This window comes from Capricornis sumatraensis, chromosome 5 (genome assembly GCF_032405125.1).
Source record: "Capricornis sumatraensis isolate serow.1 chromosome 5, serow.2, whole genome shotgun sequence".
NCBI classification, from domain to species: domain Eukaryota; kingdom Metazoa; phylum Chordata; class Mammalia; order Artiodactyla; family Bovidae; genus Capricornis; species Capricornis sumatraensis.
In genome coordinates this window covers 10,197,741-10,216,985 of record NC_091073.1, presented here as the reverse complement: position 1 = coordinate 10,216,985, position 19,245 = coordinate 10,197,741, and the positions used below count along the sequence as shown (strand labels likewise).

Here is a 19,245-nt window from a genome sequence, read left to right as displayed (position 1 = left end):
TGGCCAAGACAACTAATCTGAATTATTTTAATGGTTTTCTCTGATCACACTATAGAACCAGGTTGACCTGGTCTTGTCCAAAGTTGAAGAATGCTAAATATTTGGTGACAAGCAAGAAAATGACACTCAGAGGAGGGCAAGCAGATAAAAGGTGCTCATTCACTGTGAGAACACCACCCATGGTTCATAAGAGCCTTGCCAATAATAAGTAGAATCGTCCAAATTGCCCTCCTGGATAAGCCTAGGCAGTAGGTGGAGGGTAGTGGTGCTCACTGGATCCCTCAGCCCCCCGGGAACAGCCTCTATGTTTGGCACCAAAAGCCCCTCAGTGATCCAGCTCTTCCCACAGCCCCCAGCCCCGGGGCCACGGGAGCCCCAGGATAGGAGCAGCCAGTGCTGGGGGCGGGGTCCTGCGGGCTGTGCCCCGTGGGGCTCTCAGCCCTCTAATCTAATAGCTGTGGACTGCCATCCGCCGGCCGGGGCCTGGACGTCCAGTTCCCAGCCTGACATCTGAATCCAGTGGCCCAGCACCTTGGCCCAGGATCAGGGTTTGCATTCCGTGAAGCCACGCCTATGGCCACAGCCAGCTTGTCCCTCCTCCCCGGCCTCCAACCCCGGCCTTGCACCTCTGACTCCAGCCAGCGGGTGGGACAGCCGTCCGCCATGGTCACGACTAGGGAGCTAGAGCCCGTGGTCACAGGCCAGGAACGCCCGCGGCCACCTGGTACGCCAGCCAACAGCCTCACAGCTCCTGAATCCCAAGGGCTCCCCCCACCCTCCTGCCTCACGCCCTCTCTGTGTGTTAACTTACTCAGAATCCCATCAGGTCACAATGACAGGTACTTCTGACTGCAATTTGCAGGTAGGGACAGAGCTCAGAACTGAAGCCACAAGGGCAGCTGGGCCGAAGCACAGCTGCTGTGACTGCGGCCGGCTCGACGCACGCCACCCAGCCATCACTCATGGCAGGGGGCGATGGCCCATCCCTGCATCCCCTGAGTATGGCCCACAGGTGGACCCAGGTGAGGAAAGCTGAGAAACCCCTGGAGTGAGCCAGGCCCAGCAGCCGGCTGGATGCCTAGCACAAGCCACAGCGAGGCCCAGAAACATCTAGGCCCTCCAGGGGGCTCCTGCTACCTGCCTCCCCCAGCCCTGGGCAGCGGCTCTGCCTGCAGCTAGGGAGCTGGTTCTCCTGCCCCGAGGACAGAGAGGACGCTCATAAGCTGGGCCCTTGCCTGAGGAGAGGCCTTCCAGCAACAGTCCAAGCCACTTAATTCCCGGCTCACATTTGAATTCTCAGAATTCTGTCTAAGAAAACCTCAATGCTCCACTGAGAGAAGAGGGAAGTTAAGTGAACTGTTAGCCACTCAGTCGCGTTCGATTCTTTGTGACCCCATGGACTGTAGCCTGCCAGGCTCCTCTGTCCACGGGATTTTCCGGGCAAGAATACTTGAGTGGGTGGCCATGCCTTCCTCCAGGGAGGCTCCCAGTAAACACACAAAGCTCACTTTCTTCTTGTGAGGAATCTAGTTTTGTTTTGTTTTGTTTTTTTAATTGATTTGCTTAATTGCTTTATTTGCTGACCTATATTCAGGAATTCCAAGAAGGCAAAAAAAAAAAAAGAAAAAAGATGCTGGAAGACTTACTCCAAGGACAAGAAATTCTCCTGCCATCCCACACACAACCCTCTGAGAATCTGCAAGGTTGGTTCTCTTCAATGGGACAACACAGCCTTTGCAATCCGATATCACCGTGGTATTTTACTTACCAACAGTGTTGGTACAGCTAAGGTTAACTGTTGTCCAATTAGCCCAAATTCTGAGTGTTTGGAGTTCAAGCTTAAGGCGATTTGTGCCACTACAAACATGAGAAGAGTTTGGCAGACTATCCCACAATAAGTTTCATGATGTTAATATTATCATATGGTGTATTACTATATGTTACATTTATATATTATCAGTCAGTCCAGTTGCTCAGTCATGTCCAACTCTTTGCAACTCCATCACCAACTCCCGGAACATGCTCAAACTCATGTCCATCAGGTCGGTGATGCCATCCAACCATCTCCTCCTCTGTCATCCCCTTCTCCTCCTGCCTTCAATCTTTCCCAGCATCAGGGTCTTTTCCAATGAGTCAGTTATATATTATTATAATATATTATTATATAATGGTATAATATAATATTAAGTTAATGTTATATTATTAGGAGAGCCCAAAGAGGCAGCTCACTAAAGTCTTTGGATATCAGGAAAATTTTTTCCAAATAAAATTTAATCAGATACTTACAAATGGGCCCCACTTCTAAGAGGTTGTCAAAGGAGCAGCAGGATGTGGTCCCCAGTGTAGCCACCACCTGGAGGGTAAGAAGCAAATGTGCTTTGTTCAGTCCTGCATCACAGTCCCTGCTGTAACCTCCACACACACAGCCACACCCCCCAGGCCCAGCCCTGGCAACCCACGAAGCTCTTGAGACCAGGGTCTGCATCTTATTTGTTCGTGTTGCTAGGAACTCACACTTTGCTGGCACAGATTGGGTGCTGAAACATTCGCTGCATGCAAACACCCTCCAAACGATCAAAAAGCATCTGATGTTTTCAAAACCAAAGAGCCTAATTGATCTATGGTGGTGAGTGCTGTCTAAATAATGAAATTTCTCTTTCAGTGTGACAAGACTGACATTTCATGCAATCTGTGTAGCCTTTATGGAGCCTCCAGCAATTATCTGTGCCCTGAGAATAGAGATGGAAGGATCAGAAAAACAAAGATAGTAAACTTGAGAACCGGGCTGGAGGCCTCCCTGGTTGCATTCCACCTACGACCACCTGTGTTTAATCTGAAAACTGATTGTGGGGCTCTGCCCTGGGATGGCTCAGCTGACATAGTCACATGAGCTGGAGACAGTGATGCTTTGTTATTCAGGTCAGGGAAGGCCAACAGTGTGGGAGGCTATGGCCACTGAAGAGATAGCTTGTGATACCCACAGGGAGAGGGGATGTCATGCCGTGCAGGGCCACACAGGGAAGCATCAGTGTTGATCAGGAGGTAGAGGAAGTGATGGAGAGAGAGGAAAGGGTGGGCACGAACTCCAGGTTCCAGCAGAAAGGAACAGGTGAGGCAGGCTTAATACTGACAAGCGTGAGTTATTTCAGATTACTGCAATGGGCTGTGGGCACAAGAGCTGCTCTGGTTGTCTGGTCCCTGGCTCTGGGGGATCAGGGCAGGAGAATAGCAGCCGGGAGTGTGAGAGCCCCGTAGGGGATGTGGCAAGGTGTGTGGGCTCTGAGAGTGCTGGTTTGCTTAGGAAAGGGTCACTTTCCTTTCAGGTCCCTAGGAGCTGGCTAGACCTCCAGGGTCAGCAAGCTTCCTGAGACATCCAGTTACCAGCAGCACAGAAAATAAAAAGGCAAGATGGATACACAGACGCTGAAGCCAAGCACGTGGGACAAAGAGGCCAGATTGGAGGCCCAGCTCTGCATCAGGTGGACGCCTGGTGGGTGTTTTTCTCGTTTACAACACAAATGCGCTGGGCCAGGATATGTCCAGAGCCTAAGGTCTGTGAGTGGAGACCCTGCAGCTTTGACCTTTCCCGTGGCTTCTCAGCCCCTCGCCTCCCACCTCTGTGCCCACCCCACATCCCTCCCCACCCCAGTCCAAGCACCAGCCATTCTCCAAGCCTGCTCAATCCTGGCCAGATGAGTCACTGAGTGGGAATCTGAGTCAGTGAGCCATTTTCCTCTGGTGTTTGCAATTCCTTCCAAAAATATAACTGAATATTAAAACGCTTTGTCTAAGGGTCCTGGTTTGGTAGGTAGAACGAGACCCATAAAATGCTTTGTCTATGTCATAAAGCTTGCATAGCTTTAAAAAAAAAAAAAACCCCACAGGATGATTGAACTATTTTAATATCGCTTGCAAATTATTTTCTTTAAGAACTTTAAGAGTCTCTCAGGAATGACACTTCTGACATCCAGGAATTCCTTTCATTTCATCTCATTTTCCTCAGTTAAATCCTAATGGAAATAAATGCCATACCATCTGTTTTTAAAATGCAACCTGAATATCCTCTTGTTAAAATTATTTTCTATTAATGTGTATATGGCAGCGAGTCTAGAATAATTTCACCAATATTAGTACTGTTTGTCTCTTATGATGAGATTTGGTTAATATTACATCTTTTATTCTGAGATTTTTTATGTTAGTATTGATATTTTCATTCTGCCGTGAAACATTTTGTAAAATCAAGAAAACACTGCCCAGTCCTGGGAGTGGCCTCAGCTGAGAACATGTCTCAGCTTTGCAGACATTATATTCACTCGTCAAGACCCTCCTGATTTGGATGTCTTTGGGACCCCCTACTTTACTGTTAGCTTGAGTGAGACACTCAGCATGGGGTCTGAGGACAAACAGGCAGGACCAGACCAAAAAGAGAGCCCAGGGATGCTTAACTCTGGTTCTGCCAGTTAAAGAACCCCGCACACTGGCCATGCCTGAGGCCCTTCCAACCAAGCCCAGCCCTGGGCAGCTCCCTGCACAGCATGTGGGCATCATGGGACCCAGGGTCCCAGGAGGATGTGCCGGGCTGGGCTGGTGACGGCAGGGCCCATGTGTTCCGCGGTTCCGTGTTTTGAGGGCTGTGAGTCAGCCTGTCCTCATTCTCAGAAGCCGCTTTAACCCCAGCACCTGCTCTGCTCCGGGCTCTGATTACTCGGCTCGGCTCAGAGATCCTAACCTGATTTCAGCTGCTCTGCAGAGACCTAATCACATTTGCAAAGGGGGAGACGGGCTAGGCGTCTCACCTCTGAGAGCCTGGGGCTGTCCTGCTACCCCATGCTGCCCCCCGCCCTCCTCTGCCAGTCTCCCCACTGCCCGCTAGGCTCTGCCCTCTGCCTTGGGCCTGATCTTATCAGGTCAGGAAAGCAAACCACCAAGAGGAAGAAACCGGCGAGTTCCTGGAGGGCTCCCAGTTCAGATCTGCCCAACGTGCCCCCTACTTTCCATAGCAGGTCACACTTTGAAGGGGCTGTAGCCCCTTTGTGAACCATGAAGGAGGTGGGCAGGGCTCGTGGGCTCCAGGGGGCTAGCTTGCTTAGGAAAGCCTCACATGCCCTTCAGATCTCCAGCACTGGCTAGACTTCCAGGGTCAGCAAGCTCCCTGAGACACCCAGGCATCAGGGTCTGCATCTCACGATTGGACAGAGTCACACCATGTGAAGGATGATAACCACCAGGCATTCGTTTCAACGGGAACCAGCAAACATGTCAAAGCTCAAGCAACACTCCTGCCTGGTCTAGGCAGCCTCTCCTTCCAGCTTCATGGGCCCTTGGTTGCCCCTTTAAGATAGCGGAGAAGGAAATGGCAACCCACTCCATGCCTGGAAAATTCCATGGACTGAGGAGCCTGGTAGGCTACAGAGCCTGGAGGGTTATAGTCCGTGGGATTGCAAAGAGTCGGACATGACTCAGCAACTTCACTTTCACTTTAAGACAACGGCCAGCTGCACCTCCTCACACATCCAGTGAGCCTCCCCATCTCTGTGCCGCTGCAGTACTGTTTTCGTCCACAAGACAGGCTCGTGATGCATGTCCTCCAGGACGGGGGGCTTGTATGTTAACTCTCAGCGAAGACTTCACTGACACCCCCCTGCTGAGCTCATCATACCCTCTACCCCGTCCATGTGCATGTGTGTGTGTTAGTTGCTTCAGTAGTGTCCAGCTCTTTGCAACCCCATGGACTATAAACCTCCAGGCTCCTCTGTCCATGCAGTTCTCCAGGCAAGAATACTGGAGTGGGTCACCATTTCTTTCTCCATGGGATCTTCCTGAACCAAGGATCAAACCAGGGGTCTCCTGCCTTGCAGTCAGATTCCTTACCGTCTGAACTAACAGGGGAGCACTGTCCACACCAAATGGCACAGTCCTCACCAAATGGCACAAAGATCCGTGGGCACGTCTATCTGCCACCAGCGGCATTGCAAGAGGAAAGCGACCACGCCTACCCACGGATCCCTGGGGCTGGCATAGGGAGGGCTCTAAGGAAGCAGGTGTTTCATACAGGTCGAACTAAGAACTCTGATGAAACCGTCTGCTCCAAATCAGTGGATCTCTAATGCAGATTACACTGCACCCTGGTGCAGACTGTTACCTTAATATCTCCACTCCAGCCAGCAGGATGCTTGAGGGCCCTCCTTGATCTCAGTCCCACAGGCCCAGTATGTCATGGGCGTTCATTTGTCAAACAAGTGAGTGACTTAGTGAATTAGCATGGAATTGTTACTTCTTCCATCATGATGGGCTTTGAAGTGCAATGAGTGTGAGTATCTGGCCCTTGCTCCGAAGACTGTGAACTTGTCACCTTTTGCTTGAGAGCCCACCATGAGGATTGCTACTGCTAAGTCACTTCAGTCGTGTCCGACTCTGTGCAACCCCATAGACGGCAGTCCACCAGGCTCCCTCGTCCCTGGGAGTGAAATGTAACTGATGTAGGTGTAAGATGCCTCTTAAATGGTGCAAATAAAATGCCCCAACAGAGGTCTTGGCCACCCTGAAGAGCACATAGATGATGCTTATTTCAAAGTCTTTTTCAACACAAAGACATAGGGTAGCAGCCAAAATGGAACACCGTGCTGCCTCTGAATTTCCGCCACCAGATTATGAGGATATAAACAAGAATGCTGCCTGCCACATCAGTAAGCAAACAAGGTTGCGGCCAGCAAGCCATCGGCCACTGTAGCTGCCCCAGACTGTGCACCCTGAGTGGATTCAGGGTGGAGAAAAGCCAGATGCTGACCCTGGATGGTCAAGGTGTGCATCAAAGGAGTGATTTCCATGAACCGAGACTCTTGCTTCTTCCCATGTATAGAACAGCGCTAAATTCAAAACGAGATGTTTCAAGTAGTAAAGTGAAGTCGCTCAGTCGTGTCCGACTCTTTGCGACCCCATGGACTGTAGCCTATCAGGCTCCTCCGTCCATGGGATTTTCCAGGCAAGAATGCTGGACTGGATTGCCATTTCCTTCTCCAGGGGATCTTCCCAACCCAGGAATCGAACCCGGGTCTCCCGCATTGCAAGCAGACGCTTTACCATCTGAGCCACCAGGGAAGTCCGTTTAACGTAGAATTAGCATTAACTCTACACAATCTCTTCCAGAAAATAGAAGAGGAAGGAACTGCTTCTCAATCTTTTTATGAAGTCAGTATTACCCTAACAACAAAATAAGACTATAAAAAGGGAAAACTACAAACAATATTACTCTTGCATATAGAAGCAAAAGTCCTTAAATGTTAGTAATTAGAATCTAGCAATAGGAATTACATTATGAAAAAATGAGATTTACTCCAGGCATGCAAGGCTGGTTTAATATTTGAAATCCACTGTAATCCACCTTGTTAATAGACTTAATAAAACCACTCAACCACATCAATCAGTATAGAAAAATAATTTGACAAAATTCAACACTAATTCATGATAAAAATTCTCAGAACTTCAGGAATGGAGAAAACTTTCTCAATTTGATAATGAACATCTGCAAAGCCTAAAGATAACATCACACTTAATGGTGAAAAACTACACTCATTTCACTTTAACGTTGGAAACCAGACAAGAATGCCTACCTTCATCACTGCCAAACAAATAGTGCTTGAAATTCTATCCAGTGCAAAAAGGCATGAAAAATAAATAAAAGGCAAACAGGTCAGAAGGGAAGAAATACAGTAGTACCTGTTTGCATATGACATGGTTATCTAGACAGAAAAATCCATAAAATTCATTTTTTAAAAACCCTCCTAGAACTAACAAGTGAGTTCAGCAGCATTACAGGATACAAGGTCAACATAAAAAATTAATTGTGTTTCTGTAAGCTGTAATAAACACACGGACACCTAGATTAAACATACAATGCCGTTTATAACTGTTCAAAAAAGAATTATGTAAGTATAAATCTAGCAAAGCAAGTATAGGCTTATATGATGAAAGAAATTAAAGAAGATTTAAAAAAACAGAGAGACATATCATGTTTATGGCTTGACAACATAGTAAAGATTTTAATTAACATATAGGGCAAAGGGAAATTTTTCTCAAGGGAAATTTTCAAAATATTTTTAACTCAATGAAAATGAAAATACAGCTTACCAAAATGTGTGGAATGCAGTGAAAATAGTGTTTAGGGGGACTTCTATAGCATTAAAAGAATACATACACTAGAAAAGAAAGAAAAATTTCAATCCAGAATGTAAGCTTCCACCTTAGGAAACTAGAAAACAAAGAGCAAATTAAATCCAAAGTGTCTAAAAGAAAAGAAATAATAAAAATTAGAGTAGACATCAATGAAATTAGAAACAGGAAATCAATAGTGAGAATCAACAAACCCATATGCTGGTACTTTGAAAAGATCTATAAAATTGATAAACATCTAACTAGGTTAACTAAGAAAAAAGAGGACACAAATTTCTAGTATTAGAAATAAAAGGACCATCACTACTGATTCCCTGGGTGGTAAAAGGATAATATTTAAATAATATTATGAATAACTCTATGCCCACAAATTTGAAAACCTGAATGAAATGGATCAATTCTTTGAAAGACATAGTTTTACAAAAACTCACATAAAGAAAAATCGATGCTCTCAACAGGTCTGTGCAAAACCACTGAAATCCAAGTGGTTGGTATCAAGAGGCAGGGCCTTTGGGGGATTGTGAGGATGAGGCCCTTGAGAATAGGATTAGTGCTTCTAAAAAAGGGCCCCCACAAAGCTCCTGAGCCCCTTCCTTCATATGAGGACACGCAAGAGGTCAGCTGTCTGCACCCAGGAGAGGACCCTGAGTAGCACCCACACTGGCACCCTGATCTCAGACTTCCCACCTCCAGGACTGGGGGAAATGAAGTTTTATTGTTCATAAAGCACCTGTTCTGTGGTAGCTTATTGTAGCAACCTGAACAGACTAAGATGACCTGTATCTATCAAAAAATAAAATCAATAAATTAATAGCCCCCAAAACAGGCAGCAACCAGCCCAGGTGGGTTCACTCGTAAAATCTACCCAACGTTTAAGAAAGGAATTAAACTAGATATGGAAAACAAATTCGTGATTACCAGGGGGAAGAAGGAAGCGAGGGGAGAAATGGTAAGGGCAGGGGATTAAGAGGTACAAACTACTATGGATAAACCAGATAAGCAAGTATCGGGACAGGTTAAGGATGCACTGTACAGTGCAAGGAAATATAGCATTACATGATAATAAATGTCAATGGTGCATAACCTGTAAAAATGCTGAACCGCATGCTATATCCCTGAAACTAACAAAATATTGTAAACCAGCTATATTGCAGTTTAAAAAAGAGACAAATAAAACTAATTCTCTATAATCTCTTCCAGAAAACGGAGGAAAACAGAACGTTTCCTAACTCATTCAGTGAGGCCAGTCTCACCCAAGTTCCAAAATCAGACAAAGACATTAAAAGAAAGAACCACAGACAAATATCTCTTATGGATAGATGTGAAAATTCTCAACAAAACACAAGCAAATTGGATTCAGTAATATATACAAAATAACAACCAAGTGGGACTTACTATAGGTATGCAAGACTGATTCAGCACTGAAAATCAATTAATATAATCTATCCTGTCAAAAGGCTAAAGTAGAAAAAAAATCACATAATCATATCAATAGATACAAAATCTTTGACAAAATCCAGCAAAATTTTACAAATTCTAGCCAATAGGATAGAGCAGATGTTTTAAGAGATGTTCTACCTCAACTTGATAAAGAACAACTATTAAAAACCTGACATCAGAGTTAACAGTGAGAAACTAGAGGTTTTCCTGATAAGAACAGAAACAAGGCAAGGATATTTGCTTTCACCGTGCCTATTCAACATGATGTTGGAAATTCTAGCTGTTACAAAAAGACAAACAAGGGACTAAAGATGCACAGATTGAGAGGGGAAAATGAAACTACCTTTGTTTGAAGATGACACAATTATCTATATAGAAATCCACCTCCCAAATCAAAATCAAACCCAAAATCTCCTGAAACTAGTAAGCAATTATAACAAGACAGAGGATAAAGGAAAATATACAAAAGTCAGTTGCTTTCTCATACTCCAGCAATGAAAAATTTGAGTTTGAAATTAAGAACACAATACCATGTACACTAACACCAAACTAGAGAGGCAAAGCGAGAGAGGGAGGGAGAAATACTCAGATAAAAATCTAACAAAATATGTATAAGATCTATATGGTGGTGGTTTACTTGCGAAGTCACGCCTAACTCTTGCAAACCCATGGACTGTAGGCTGCCAGGCTCCTCTGTCCGTGGGGTTCTCCAGGCAAGAATACTGAAGTGGGTTGCCACTTCCTTCTCCAGGAGATCTTCCTGATCCAGGAATTGAACCTGGGTCTCCTGCATTGATTCTTTACCAACTGAGCTACAAGGGAAGCCTCAAGATATATGTGAAGAAAACTATAAAACTCTGATGAAAGATTTTATCGAAATAAATGGAAAAATATTCTATGTACATGGGTAGGAAGACTCAACATTGTCAAGATGTCAGTACTTCCTAATTTGATCTATAAATTCAATGCAATCTCATTCAAATTCTAGCCAATTATGTTATGGCTATTGACAAACCATGTCCAGAGTTTATAGAGAGAAGCAAAAGAAGGCAGAATACACAACACAATATTGAGGGAGAAAAAAAAGTCAGAGGACTGACACTACCCAACTTCAAGCCTTAGCAGAAGCTACAGTAATCAGGACAGTGTTATACTGGGAAAGAATAAACAGACAGATCAATGGCTCAAAACAGAGAACCCAAAAATAGACATACACAAATATGGGTACCTGATCTTTGACAAAGGAGCAAAGGCAATCTAATGGGAAAAGAAGAGTCTTTTCAACACACAGTGCTGGAACAGACCCTTACATGCAAGAAATGGATTTGGATACAGACTCACACCATCTACAAAAACCAGTTCAAAATGAGCCACGGATATAAATGTGAAATGCAAAACTATAAAACTCCTAGAAGCTAACACAGGAGACGATCTGGAACATATTGGGTTTGCGGATGAGTTTTTAGGGGTTCCTGACATAGTCCATGAAAAAAATTGATGAGATGAACTTCATTAAAAATAAAAACTTCTTTGTGGCAGATACTTTCTAAGAATGAAACAATATGTCCCCAACTTGGAGAAAACATTAGCAAAGCATACCTCTTGATAAAGGACTGGTTTCCAACAATAGTCCAAAATATAGAAAGAAATCTTCAAACTCAACAACCTGACACTTGTTGATGTTTTTACAATTATTTGTTTATGCTCCTTATTCCCTTGGAAAATCCTTGAATCAAGATCAAATTATGTATAAAATCATGCCTTCAGTCCCTCCCCCAGACTACATGTTAGCTGTTCAACAAATGGTGGTAAATTTGAATTGATCAAAACAATTTTTGGATTAAAAAAAACTCATCTCAAAGAGTAACTCTTAAAAAGTAATGAAAGTTATAAACATGTGGCACCTAGAGTCTGTTGAACCGAGCTTGCTCTACAACTCGAAGTACCGAGATATGGATGGGTGCCTAGGAGCATGGAATCCCGGGTGCACAGCAGAAGCTGGAAGCCACCGGGAAGCGACTCCAATACCTGCCATTGTCCTCAGAGAGGCTGGAGCAGGGCCTGGGCATCGGCATTCTTCTTAGCTCCCCAGGTGACTCCAAAGTGTAGCCAGATGACCCCACGGGGCCAGTGCCACAGTCCCACCCGACATCCCAGTGCAGCCAAGAGATGGGATGCAGGGCAGCTCCCAGGCTCCGGTGGGCGCGACTGCTTCTTCTCAACTGGAAAGTGCCCAGCCATGCTCAGCAAAACTAGCTGATGTTTGGTTAGCTAGATGTTTTAATCATATCCTATTTAATTGTATTTTAAATTAATCACTGCTGGCTTGCAACACCTCTCTCACAAGCGATGCATCGTAGTATCTCCTGAGGACACCCCTCTAGGTGGAAAGTGTACTTTATTTTTAACTCAGCTAACTCCGATGGCTGTCACTCATCTGCCATGTCAAGGGTGCGCCCTATGCTGTCACTTTTAACAGGAAGCAGAAGCAAGACTTTTTGGTTTAGCAGTATCCCCCTGGCTGGGTACTCTGTGTTTCTGAGATTCACACAAGCAGAAGGGAAAATCATTGGAGTTTTGCTCCAGCCGCCCTGAAGGAGAGGTGTGTTGACCTGAGTATGCCTGGCCCGTGACCACCGCGGCAGCCAGGAAATGATCGTGTCACCACAGGCCCGACCCACTGCCCCAGCAGGGCCCAGACACTCCTGTGGGGCCGGAGGAACTTACGAAGAAAGGAATCAGGCCGGCTGCCTTGTCTTTCTCCAGGGCTTCCTGCAGCGCAGAAGCTCGCATGGCAAACTTGCCATCGGAAGGGATGGCTTTTAATTTCACTCCACCAATTAAGCCGGCTTTTTCCACGGAGGAGTGTGCCTGCAAGAGAGCGCCAGGTTAGACTCTGCAGCAGCCTCCAGCGCTTCTGCCTGCCTCCTGAGTGCCAGGAGGCAGAGCCTCGATCCCACCCGCAACCTCCTGCACCTCCGGGCCAGGAGCCCTTTCAGGTCCTGAAGACTCTACTTCCAAGTTTCACGATTCCGACATACGGCAGAGTGCTGGGCTGTGCCTGCAGGCAAGTGTGGGGTTGTGCTCAGTTGTGTCTGACTCTTTGCAACCCCATGGACTGTAGCCTGCCAGGCTCCTCTGTCCATGGGATTTCCCAGGCAAGAGTCCTGGAGTGGGTTGCCATTTCCTCTTCCAGGGGATCTTCCCGACCCGAACCCCCATCTCCTGTGTCTCCTGCACTGCAGGCAGATTCTTTACCTGCTGAGCCATCAGGGCAGTCTTACACGGAGCTGTACTGAGGGCTTTTTCGTCCACTGGTTTGAATTTGACAGAAGCAGGGGATGCTCATTTGGAAGCACAGCTGGGAAAATGACACCTAGTCATGTCACCTGATGACGATATCACTTCATAAGTGTACTTAGTAAGCTCCTAGTCCCACTCTTATCATCTGAGGCCCTAAAATTGCATGCAGAATATATGACGATGCTCAAAAGTAGCTCTCCTTGTGGTTTGTGCGTCCTCTTTACCCTCAGATGAGGAGCAAGGTGATAGGGTTTTATATTAACAAGCGGCACCTTGAGCCCGTGCTCCTGGGGGCTAATGCTCACCTGTAATGTAGATTCCACTCAGGAGGAGCTGATGGGAGGTGACTCTCCCAGAGGGCACATCCTTGCTCATTCCTGCCCTGTGTATGTGGCTTCCCTAACTCCTACAGGCTTCCCCAAAGAGCGTCCCTCAATAAATGGTGAACCCCTAAAGCCCCACATCAGACCTTGCTCCTTGGAAACGTGAACCCAAAGCCACAGAATTAAGCCTTAGAGCCCATGGCTGTCCACTCAATGTAACAAACCCATCTGACTCCTGTCATCTAGGATAGTAGTAGCCACACAGTATCCTTGCGAGAATCTAGAGAACCCCACGGATCACTTCTCTCGGGTGAAATTCCCTCATGAAAACCCTGCTGGGAAAGGCTACCACCTAACATTCATAGCAACTTATCTCAGCATAGATACATAGAGACCTACACATGCATTTTTAAAAGTTTTCTCATGTCTGTCTGGGAAACAAGGGAGAAATAAATAGAAGTGAATAGTTTTCTTCCTCTGTGGGCAGCTCTAGTGCCTGGAGTTAGAGTACACACAGAGACAATCCTCCCGACAAAGCATCCAAGTATGCATATTATATTGATTTCAGGCTACATATGTTTATTCCCTAGAACAAAGCTGTCACAGTTGAAGTGCTTGGCTTAACAAACTCATTAAAAATATTACATCAGTGATACAGAGAACAAACTTTTGGACATCAAGGGGGGAAAGGGGGGTAGGATAAAGTGGGAGATTGGGACTGAAATATACACACAACTACGTATGAAATAGATAAGTGATGAGAACATACTCCGCAGCACAGGGGAAGAGAAGGTACAATCTATTCCTAGGGTGTGTCCTAAGTCACCCTTAAAACATACTTCAAAGTACAGTCTGAGCAGGCAAAAACTGATCCCACTTGCATGAGGTACCTAGAAGTCAATTTCATAGAGTCAGCAAGTATGTAGATGCCAGGGGCTCCCCCTCCTCCAGGGGTATGGAGGGGAGGGGTAGTGGGGACTTAGTGTTTAATGGGTCAGAGTTTCAGTTTAGAAAGGCAAAAAATCTGGCAGACAGATGACATCGAGCGTTGCACAACAGTGTGACTGTACTTTGCGCCACTGAACTGTACGGTGTGTGTGTTAGTCACTCGTCGGTCCAACTCTTTGTGACCTTGTGGACTGTAGCCCACCAGGCTCCGCTGTCCATGGAATTCTCCAGGCAAGAACACTGGAGTGGGTAGCCATTCCCTTCTCCGGGGATCTTCCTGACCCAGGAATAGAACCTGGATCTCCCACACTGCATGCAGATTCTTTACCATCTGAGCCACCAGGGAAGCCTGAACTGTACAGTTAAATGTGGTTAAAATAGCATGTCTTATGTTATGTGACTTTGCCACAATAAAAGAAACTTTAAAAATGCTATGTGGGCAAAGCTAAATTAGCCTTGTGGAACCAAAGCCTCTGGTGGTGCCATTATTTGGGTGCCCTCTTGACTCCTGGTTCACTTGTGGGGCAAAGCTAAATCAGCCTTGTGGAACCAAAGCCTCTGGTGGTGCCATTTTTGGGGTGCCCTCTTGACTCCTGGTTCACTCGTGGAGCTGCTGCTCAATGCTCTTTCCTTCTGTTCTCTCTCACACAATTGCGTTTTGCTTTGCTTTTTAACCTTTTTCAAGAAGGCTGATCATGGGAACTGATCATGGACTAGATGCCCCCACTTGCAGAGATCTCTAAACCTTATAAACCACTGTCTCACTCCTCATCTTGGTGCAACCACTAGCTGGCAGAGCAGCAGCACCAGGTGGCAGGCCCTTTTGACCCTGTCTGATGGTTTAAAAAAGGCTTTGAGAACTGACGTGATTGGCCTGAGATCACAGAATTTAAATAGCAGGGCTGGGACGTGAGCCCAGGTCTTTGAGCCCTGAGCCCCACATGCGGCTCCACTACGCCGTGCTGAAGGCAGCCAGCTGGCCTCAACACGAGCTGGGACAGGTGGGGTCGGGGTGATCTCACGGCACGTTTATTCTCTTTCCAACCTGATCTGCTAAGTTCCCACTGGCAGCCTACATCTTTTCTTTAGCAGAGGTCCCTAGCTTAGTGACACCCGGGGGACTGTTTTTGGATTGAAACGGATACTGCACGGTCTGTAGTTTTTTCTTTTTAATTTTTGGACACACCCTGAGGCATATGGAACCTTAGTTTCCCGACCAGGGACAGAACCCACGGCCCCTGCAATGGGAGACAAAGTCTTAACCACTGGACCACCAGGAAGTCCTCGGTGTGGTTTTGACTTGACACCACAAACCATTCCACTCCAGGAGGCTCAAGGAGGCTCTGGGCACTGCACTCACCTGGTCAGACGCGTAGGCCACCAACTTCTCCATGATGGCAGCCTGCGTCAGCTCCGGGGAGGTGGCCTGCAGGCGTCGGGTCACTTTGGTCCGAGCGGCCAGCAGGGCCACCAGGGTAGCTTCACTGGCAGTTCCCTAAATCAAAGAAAAGGTCAACAGGACCTTCCAACTGCAGCCAGGGAATCGTCTCTAAATGTGAGAGATGTGATGTGGCATCTTCCTATTTTCTTAGAAGATGCGCCTGAAATTGTCAAGTCCGTTCTCCCATGCAGGGGAACAGGCTGTGCACCTGTGACTGACACTCCAGCTCTTATTACCAATTCAGCATTGCTTTGCCTGTTTCATAAAATACCTACCAGCACTCACTGGCGCTTACTAGGCATCCCTGCTGCAGACTTGGCAGACACGTTCCCATGGACACTTCCCAGTCTGGACAGGACGTGCTGGTGCGTTTCCCCCAGAGGAGGAAATGGGACCCAGGGCACAGCTGCGGGCACAGCTGCACACACAGCAACTTGGACACACACATTTGTCTGTTTTCACAAAGGGGCTGCCTCTTCTTTGAGACCCAGAAATTGCCCTGGAGGGTGTTCCCCAGTCACTAATGTTACAGGCTGAATCCCTCTCCCCCAGATTTCATATGTTGGAGCCCTAACTCCCAATTTCTCAGGATGTGACCACATATGGAGACAAAATCTATGAAGGGATCACAAAGTCAAAATGGGCCTTTTAGAGGGGCCCGTGGTCCAGGCTGGCTGGTGTCCTCATAGGACGAGGAGCTGAGCACATGTGCCTGCACACACACACACACAGACGTGAGGCCACGTGAGCACACAGGGAGAAGCCTCGGGAATGTCAGCCATGCTGCCATCGTGACATCAGATGTCTCGGCTCCGGATGATGAGACAAGCCTGTCTGCTGCCTGGGTCATCTGGTCTCTGCCTCTTCCTTGTGGCAGCCTTATCAAGCTAACACAATGAATGTCAACAACTTATTTTGGCAAAAGAATCAAGGATGCAAAATTCACTCCTCTGAGGGTGGGTGGTGGTGAAAGAGAATATAAATTCAGCACCTACTCCATCAGCCCATCTAAGTTGCAAACTAAGCTCATTTTTAATTGTGTCATGTTCGGTTGGGAAACCTATGTTCAGAGAGTTTAGGTAACTTGCCCCAAATCAACTGTAAGTGAGCAGTATGGTTAGGAGCAAACCCATATCTGTTTGCAGCGACTAGTCCATGTGTGATCATGGAATCTTACGTAAATCCTGGAAAAGACCATGAGCTGAATAGTATTACCATTAGAAAGAAAAAGTCTAAAAGGTAGAGTTTTGTTGACTGTGAGAAAAAAATTGTTAAAATAAAAACATTCATAGTTCTGTAGAGCTGTGCGGCTCCAATGCATAAATTCATATATACACATCTGTAATCTTAATTCCAAGAAAACACACTGGTCATAGCAAACACCCTCTTCCAACAACACAAGAGATTACTCTACACATGGACATTACTAGATGGTCAATACCAAAGTCTGATTATATTCTTTGCAGCCAAAAAAGGAGAAGCTCTATACAGTCAGCAAAAACAAGACCAGAAGCTGACTGTGGCTCAGATCATGAACTCCTTATTGCCAAGTTCAGACTTAAATCGAAGAAAGTAGGGAAATCCACTGCCTCCTTCATACACACTGACATGGGAAACTCACCGAAAGGCACGGGCCCAGGGGTGCGTGTCCTTGTCTTTCCCTGACACTCCTGTGTGAGCGCAGCTCACTCTCAACATCACCCTCTGTCGGAGGCCTTGGAACTCCCACTACCCCCCAGCGTCCATGCTTCTCTGAACCATATTCTAAGGAAAGGCTTGAATCGCCACAACAGTTCACAATGGGTTTTCCTTTAGGCGCTGTCCATGCCTTGAAAGAAAACTCCCCTTCTTCAGGCAACAAAAAGCGATTTTTCAAAAATATGCCAAGGAAACAACTGTCAGCCAAGCACCCGTGAGTGCAATGGCTGGAGGAGGCATGGCTTCACTGCAGGAAATCTGTTTCTTTTACTTTAACCTTTGCTTCCGCTTGCTTTTTTTCACTAAAAGGATACTGTTTATACGTAATGACCTGCCCCAGGGAACCCTGCCCTCCTGCTTGAATACCAAAGTGCCTTGGTTCAGGACCTGGGGATGGGAGTGCTCAGGCGCTCACTTGTGTCCAGCTGTTTGCAACCCCATGGACTGTAGCCCACCAGGCTCCTCAGTCCACGGAATTCTCCAGGCAAGAATACTAGAGTGGGTTGCCATTTCCTTCTCCAGGGGAATCTTCCCGACCCAGGGATCAAAGCACTGATTCCTGCATCTCCTGTATTGGCAGGCAGATTCTTTTACCACTGAACCACCTGGGAAGGAAGAAATTCATACATCCCCTGCCCGAAGCTTGCCATTCTAGGAGGTAATTGCAAGACTGTTTTGTTTTGTTTTACTTTGCTTCCTCAACTCCTCTCTCTTTCTGTAAAAGAACTTGGCATCCAGACCCCCAACAAGAAGGCTGAGACATTACTCTTCCATTTTCTTGGCCAGCCAGCTTTCCCGATAAAGACATAGTCCTTGCCTCAACACCACATCTCTCAGTTAATTGGCCTGTAGTGCAGCAAGCAGACTGGGCTTGGACTGGGTAACAGCTTGGTGACAGGCGCAGCAGACAAGTGGGCCTCTGGCCTCTGCTGGAAGCAGGTTTGGGCCACGGAAGGGACGGGGCGCCTGCTCTTGCACAGAAAGCAGTAAGGATACCTCTGTTTTCCTGCCGCAGACAAAGGTTGCCATGGTGAGGCTGCGGCAAGGCAGAAAGAACTGCGGTGAACGTTGCCACTGGCTGCTGATACTGGAGCAGGAACACCCTTTCATTTTCTTAGTTTTCAAGTGTCACCCCACACACAGCACGAAATTGGCCTTTCTTCCACGAGAGCTTTCAGAGCCAATTAAGAGACTATTTCCATGGCCCTGTTTGTCCAGCTCAAAGGATGGGTTGCCATTTGACGCAGACACCCGTCACAGGGCCGACGCCTGGCAGCTGTGATTATGGCTCTGGGGGGCCAGCATCCCCCCCCAGCTGTCACCAGGCTCAGGCACTCCGAGCCCTTGCAAATTAGAGACAATCAGCCTTGTCAGAGGGAAGGCTGGGCTTCCTGCCTCAAACAGACACGATTGACTGCTTTCCTCGAGCAAACTGGGTGGACAGGACTCCAAGGGGGGTTGTATTGAGCCTTGGGCTGAGGGATGTCAGAATTAGTCCCAAACAAATGCCTGAGCTTCTGCTGTTTCTAGAAAATGGAAGTGCCTTTAAAGGAAAAGGTGATTTAAAGATGAAGCCCACGGCAGCATGCCCCGTCTCTGGACACTCACACCCCAGCCAAGGGCCAGGGGCAGGCTGGGGGGACACCCTGGCCTCCAGCTCACATGTACACCAGCTTTGCCTTGAACTAGCTCAAGCCCGGGGGCCCCACGCACTATGTTTCTGAACCTTGGGTTGTTGATAACCCAATCCTCATAAATATTTGGAGGTTGAGAAATGAACCCAGAAAACAGAAGAAATAAAGCTAAAACACAGCCTAACTCTGAGTGGGTGTTCAACACAAAGTTGGTATTATGATATACACGCCTTGGATGATGAGGGATCTGTAAGATTTTTGAGTAGCATCAAATGAGAGAAATCATTTG

The 19,245-nt window shown here is 46.9% G+C and overlaps 1 protein-coding gene across 3 annotated transcripts in view; it reads right to left on the bottom strand.

Moving 5' to 3' along the window:
• The window catches only part of DDC (dopa decarboxylase), a 97,766-nt gene that overhangs the window by 45,570 nt on the left and 32,951 nt on the right, over nucleotides 1–19,245 (bottom strand). For 2 of the 3 annotated variants that reach the window (XM_068973482.1, XM_068973483.1), the window contains exons 5-7: nucleotides 15,544–15,678; nucleotides 12,337–12,480; nucleotides 2,287–2,353 (exon numbers count right to left, since the gene is read on the bottom strand). In XM_068973482.1, coding sequence (XP_068829583.1) covers nucleotides 2,287–2,353; nucleotides 12,337–12,480; nucleotides 15,544–15,678 — 346 coding nt within the window. The remainder of the gene's footprint in view (nucleotides 1–2,286; nucleotides 2,354–12,336; nucleotides 12,481–15,543; nucleotides 15,679–19,245) is intronic. The other variant, XM_068973484.1, reaches the window with a different exon arrangement.